At 36.9% G+C, this 6,414-nt stretch overlaps 1 protein-coding gene across 1 annotated transcript; it reads left to right on the top strand.

Annotated features, from left to right (window-relative positions):
* Window positions 1-449: 449 nt before the first annotated feature.
* Window positions 450-4,251, top strand: LOC107569150 (extracellular calcium-sensing receptor-like). Its single transcript, XM_016255163.1, has 6 exons — window positions 450-727; window positions 1,042-1,333; window positions 1,532-2,359; window positions 2,699-2,926; window positions 3,106-3,229; window positions 3,338-4,251. The coding sequence occupies exons 1-6, from the start codon at window positions 480-482 to the stop codon at window positions 4,249-4,251; spliced, it is 2,634 nt and encodes an 877-aa protein (XP_016110649.1). The 5' UTR covers window positions 450-479.
* The last annotated feature ends 2,163 nt before the right edge of the window (window positions 4,252-6,414 follow it).

Here is a 6,414-nt window from a genome sequence, read left to right as displayed (position 1 = left end):
ATATATATATATCTATATATATATATATATATATACTTCTTTCTATATTGTATTTCCTGATATTATCACTTTAACATAGTACCTCCACAGTTTTTTTTTTTTTATTGTTCAGCAAAAGTCAAAAGCGGGACTGACATAGATATAATGACTTGTTTGTTTGAGTCCTGTAGTCTGTTCATCTAAATGTCTAACTATCATTTAGCGATAAAAAAAAAAGGTTTTGTAGCTCAGCATCTCAAATTAAGCATTGAAATGTACTGTAAATGTCTATTATAAACTTGTTTGATTTGTTTTGTTTTTCATCTAACAACCCACAATGAAAACACCTAAATAATTTTACCATGTCTTAATACAGATTAGAAAAAAAAATGATAAAAGGATGGGAAGGTGACATCATGATTTCCAGAGATGCCCACTTAGCACCTCCTGTTCTTTAAAGCAACACCCCACACAGCTGTCATCATAAATTAGCAGGCAGAATGGGTGAGTGGGTCAGAAAGAGAGAGATGTGGATCACTGTAAACATCTGCCTGTATCTGTCTTTTAAATGCATCTCTGCAGCTTCAATCCATAGTTCAAGTACTTGTCAGCTCCAGGGACGCTTCAAGTTAAATGGAATGTACCAGGATGGAGATGTTATACTTGGAGGCCTGTTTGAGGTTCATTTTTTCACTGTGTTCCCAGAGCTGAGCTTCAGAACTGAGCCAGAACCACCATACTGTGAAAAGTGAGTCTGGAGCCAGAATGCCTTCTCAACTATAAAAGATGATAGAGACGTAGATAAAAAAAAAAAACAATAAATAAAAAATGACAGAAATATGACAATTTTTGTTGAATGATATGCAATGTGATACTATCTTGACCAAAAAAGAAAAATCTATATTGAAACCTCTTTATATTTAAACAATTGTGTACCATAGGAGGATTCCGTTATTGCTGAATGATCGCATTCATATTTGGAATATATTAATGCTTATTTTGTATGTATTCTCTTTTCTGTATCATGTTATAAACTTTGTTTAATAATTTTTTTTTGCTTAGATTTGATATGGAAAGCTTCCAGCAGGCACAGACCATGGTTTTTGCTATAGATGAGATCAATAAGAATCCAAATCTGCTGCCTAATGTCACTCTTGGTTACCATCTTTATGACAACTGTGTGATGCTAGGAATGGCATTCCGTGCTGCCATATCCCTAGTTAGTGGAACAGAAGAGAGATTTTCCAACCTCAACTGCACTGGCCCTCCTCCAGTGATTGGGATTGTGGGTGATCCAGGTTCAACTCCATCCATTGCAATTTCCAGTGTTCTGGGGCTGTTTCGAGTACCTATAGTAAGATGGGATGAAAAAAGTAAAAATGCCCTATATGCATATTTTTTGTACTGTTCAAATTCATTTATGTTCTTTTTAGTTATGTGTATCCTGAATCAATTTCTTCCAGCACTTTTTTTTTCTAATCTCCACGAGTATGTAGATCATAATTCCATTTCTCTGTCTCATGCATTCTCTCTCTACATCTTCCCTAATTAGGTTAGTCACTATGCCACCTGCTCCTGTTTGAGTGACAGGAAAAAGTACCCCTCTTTCTTTAGAACAATCCCCAGTGATGCCTTCCAGGTGCGGGCTATGGTTCAGATCTTAAGGCATTTTGGATGGACATGGGTTGGACTCCTCTACAGTGATGACGACTACGGCATCTATGCTTCTGTTTCCTTTAAGCAGGAAATGCAGCTGTTCGGAGGTTGTGTTGCTTTTTCTGAAATCCTGCCCCATGATAACAACCACAAAGACATTCGGCGTATAATAGGAGTGATTCAGGCCTCTACAGCTAGAGTGGTGGTTGTTTTTTCTACTTCATCTTATCTGATGGCTTTGATGGATGAGGTGGTATTGCAAAACCTGACAGGCAGACAGTGGATTGCAAGTGAAGCATGGGCTACCTCACCTGTCTTTCACACTTCACGTTTCCTGCCGTTTTTGGGGGGCACACTGGGCATTGCCATCAGACGTGGAGAGATCCAAGGACTTCAAGAGTTTTTGCTACGTCTTTGTCCCAGCAATGATCCAAGAAATAATATGTTGAAGATCTTCTGGGAAAACATGTTCAGGTGCAGTTATAAAACTGGGGGTATGGCGATAGATGAAGAGCAAGTGAAAAAGGTGTGTACAGGACAGGAGGATCTGATCATCACAAACACACCATACACTGATGTTTCAGGGCTGAGAGCAGCGTATAATGTCTATAAGGCAGTTTATGCCATGGCACATGCACTTCATGACCTGATGCAGTGTGAGGAGGAGAGAGGACCATTTAGTGGGAACAGATGTGCCAACATAACCAACCTAAAACCCTGGCAGGTAAGGCCCACAGGTATAGTGCAGATTCTATCCAGGCATATAGAAGAGCTAAATGTGGAAATATGTGCTCTACATAGATTCATATATCAGATATCTTAATTAAATTGATATTGTCCCAATTATATTATTGATATTTTAGTAATCAAAGAAGATACATTTATATGTGATAACATTTGAAAGCATAACAATTAAATTTTTAAGAAACAGTCATTCACAAATTTTTATAACATAATTTTAAAAATTAAAAGTAAAATATTTCAGTCATGTATGAAAAACAATGTATGAATGCATATCTGTCATGTTTGACTTTTAAATATGTTTTGTCTAAAAACTGTGCAGCTGGTTCACTACCTACAGAAAGTGAACTTCACCACAGGCTTTGGGGATCATGTGTCATTTGATAAGAATGGAGATGCTCTGGCTATTTATGATGTACTGAACTGGCAGCCAAACTCTGATGGATCAATACGGGTCTACACAGTTGGTGTAGTGAATGAAGGGGCAGGGAATGGGAAGGTGCTTTCACTCAACGAGAATGCGTTATACTGGAACTTTCAGTTTAAAAAAGTAATCATGTTCAGTAATTTATTAAATTATTTATATATATATATATATATATATATATAAAATTAAAGGCATGTTACGTTCATTTTTATATATCATAAGAATTAAAGTACTACACTATATTAAGCATACACTATATCACTCTGTGCTAATAAATAACAACATATGTTGTCCGCTGACAGCCCCCATGGTCTGTGTGCAGTGAGAGCTGCCCCCCGGGCACCAGACAAGCCATGAGGAAGGGTCTTCCTGTCTGCTGTTTTGATTGCCTGCCATGCAGAGATGGAGAAATTTCTAATACAACAGGTGAGAAGATTATTGTTGGCAAAATATATTTGAAACTGAATAAAACTTGAAAATAATTTCTTAATAACTTTTTACTTTTTTAATAATTATTTATTTTTTTACTTACAGATGCAATTGAGTGTACTGCATGTCCAGATGAGTTCTGGTCCAATCCAGATAAGGACCAGTGTGTCCCCAAAGAAGTAGAGTTTCTTTCCTATGAGGATCCTCTGGGCATCTCTCTGACTACTGCATCTCTGCTTGGCACCTGCATCTGCACTCTTGTAATGGTCATCTTTGCTCATCACCGTAACACTCCCATAGTACGAGCCAACAATTCAGAGCTTAGCTTTCTGCTGCTGTTGTCACTTAAACTGTGTTTCCTGTGTGTGCTGCTGTTCATTGGCCGGCCACAGTTGTGGACATGTCAGTTAAGACATGCTCTGTTTGGTATAAGCTTTGTCCTGTGCATCTCCAGCATCCTTGTTAAGACCATGGTGGTAATAGCTGTATTCAAGTCATCTCGGCCAGAAGGCAAAGGTGCGATGAAATGGTTTGGAGTTGCTCAACAAAGATGCACAGTTCTGGTCCTAACAGCCCTCCAGGTTGTGATATGTGCAGTCTGGCTATCAACTGCCTCTCCAACACCACAGAAAAACAACCAGTATACTCGCTCTAAAATAGTATATGAATGTGCTATAGGCTCAGTGGCTGGTTTTTCTATGCTGCTGGGATACATTGGACTGTTGGCAGCAGTAAGCTTCCTGTTAGCCTTTCTGGCGAGAAATCTACCAGATAATTTTAATGAAGCAAAGTTTATCACTTTTAGCATGTTGATCTTCTGTGCTGTGTGGATTTCATTTGTTCCAGCATATGTGAGCTCACCAGGGAAATATGCAGTGGCTGTGGAGATATTTGCAATCCTAGCTTCCAGTTTTGGATTACTGGTGGCCATATTTGCCCCAAAGTGCTACATCATCCTTTTACATCCAGAGAGAAACACTAAAAAAGCCATCATGGGAAGAGAACCCCAAAATAAATAGTTTTACATTATTGTGTACTCTAATCATTTTGGTGTTCACCACTGTAAACAAAGAAGTAAAACATGTAAATGCCTGTTGTTTTGTAATATTACCATTATTATTATTATTAAAATATAAGTTATTCTTTCACTTGCTTTAAAATTACATCCTTTATACTTTTATCCTTGTAAAATTGTAATTTTAAGTTTACAATTTGAACTGTCCATAATATATTGAGACTCTTTATTAAATCATATACAATGTATACATATATCTCCACGTTTATCAAATGTATTTACACTTGATTTAATAAATGATTGAGAAGAAGACTGATTAGACTGTGTTGAGAGAGAGAGAGAGAGAGAGAGAGAGAGAGAGATTAATAAGGTTCTCATGTGATTTAATTAAAATGTGAAATTCCTATGAGAAATGCTTTGAACTATGCAAGATTACATTTACATTTAGTCATTTATCAGACGTTTTTATCCAAAGTGACTTACAAGTGAAAGATAACAACATTACAGCATTAAATTCATTCATTCATTCATTCATTCATTATGGCCAAAATGATATACCATAATCAGCTCCCAACAATGTAATGGGTATTGGGAAAGACCCTTTGCCATTTCATGAGGTTAAGGGACAGAAACCATTGCAGTAGAGCAGGGGTGTGCAGCTCTGGGGCCTGATGTATAAACGTTGCGTACGCACAAAATGGGCATGGAAATGTGTGTACGCAATTTTCCACGTACATATCGGGATTTATAAAAAATAAACTAGGCATAAATATGTGCGCACCATACGGAAAGAGTGAGCGAAATAAAGAAGCCAACAGAATGATTTTAAAGTCTGTTTTACATTTGACATACACATTTAGATTAAATATGACACTCTGAATAATGAAGTTAAGCACTGAAATTTCATGAAATTATTATGCAGAAATTACAACATTTGTATATGAATTTAAACAGAAATATTTGCAGTGGATGTGCTGCTTTCGGACAATTTTCCTGTGGTGTGTGATTTAATGTTTTAATCACAGCGAAGATTGCTCAGCGACAATTCCGCTTTAAATTGTGTTCTAAATAGCAAAACTCATGTTCTGAGAAAATACTTTTGCACGAATAATTATCATTGATGTGAACTTGATTCGTCTGATGGCTTTGGAACACAAATGGTAACGACAGACATAAGGATGCACTCGTTGATCAAACAGTCGATTGGCTGGTTTGAATAGGTCCGATGACAGTAGAACTGTTCACAGGTGTCGCGCACAGACAATAGCCTAATGATAACCCCTTTCATGCTCTTCCCAATATTGTGACAAACACCATATTTAAAAGATAGAATTTGAAGGAAACTGTAAGACATGCGCGTTTTATTTTCAAAATGTTTTGTTATTGACGCGGTGAGTCAGACAGCTATTTACACTGCAAAAAAATTATTTCCATAAAAATATAGGCTATAACATTCTAAAATATATGTTTACCTTTTAGGCAAATTGCATAAATTAGAATAGTGATGTCTCAAAACGCATTTATAGACCGTATCTCATATTTTCCTAACATATTGTAGGCTACCCTTAACTGCGTTAAACATGGTGTCAAGTGGATGGAAATATGCATGGAAATGATATGCAGATGACATTATGCATATTAAAACTAGGCGTTGTAAGCTATGGAGCTAATATGGCTATTTCGGGGAGGAGACGGGGTGGAAATTCATGTACGCACAATCTTCCGCTGACTGGGTATTACAAACGGAATTTTGCGCAGGTTCTGGCATACGCATGACTTTATAAATCTGAAAACTTTTGTACGTATGCAAAATCTAGCTTTTGTGAGTACGCACACATTTAGGATGAAATCTACGTAAAGTTTTATACATGAGGCCCCTGGTCTTTTGAGGTCCACCATCCTAAAGACGTAAAAAAAAAAATTACAGGCAGTTGTATTTGATTAGGGTTTGAGCTCAACTCTGCTACTGTATTTTTATTTCTGCTGTATCAGCGTAATAATTAGTGTTCAAGAAGAATTAAGGGGAACTGAGGAACTGTGTAGCCCTATGTGTAGAATGAATTTAGGACTGCTGTCAGGAGTGCTGATAGTGCTGATTAAACAGGAAATGGTCAAGCAGATAGTAAGATACAAGAGATAAGAATGAAAGAAAAATAACAAGTGAATC

This window comes from Sinocyclocheilus grahami, unplaced genomic scaffold, assembly GCF_001515645.1.
Source record: "Sinocyclocheilus grahami isolate Dianchi unplaced genomic scaffold, SAMN03320097.WGS_v1.1 scaffold1317.1, whole genome shotgun sequence".
In the NCBI taxonomy this organism is placed as follows: domain Eukaryota; kingdom Metazoa; phylum Chordata; class Actinopteri; order Cypriniformes; family Cyprinidae; genus Sinocyclocheilus; species Sinocyclocheilus grahami.
The sequence above is the reverse complement of the archived record's forward strand: the minus strand, read 5'-3'. Positions and strand labels throughout refer to the sequence as shown.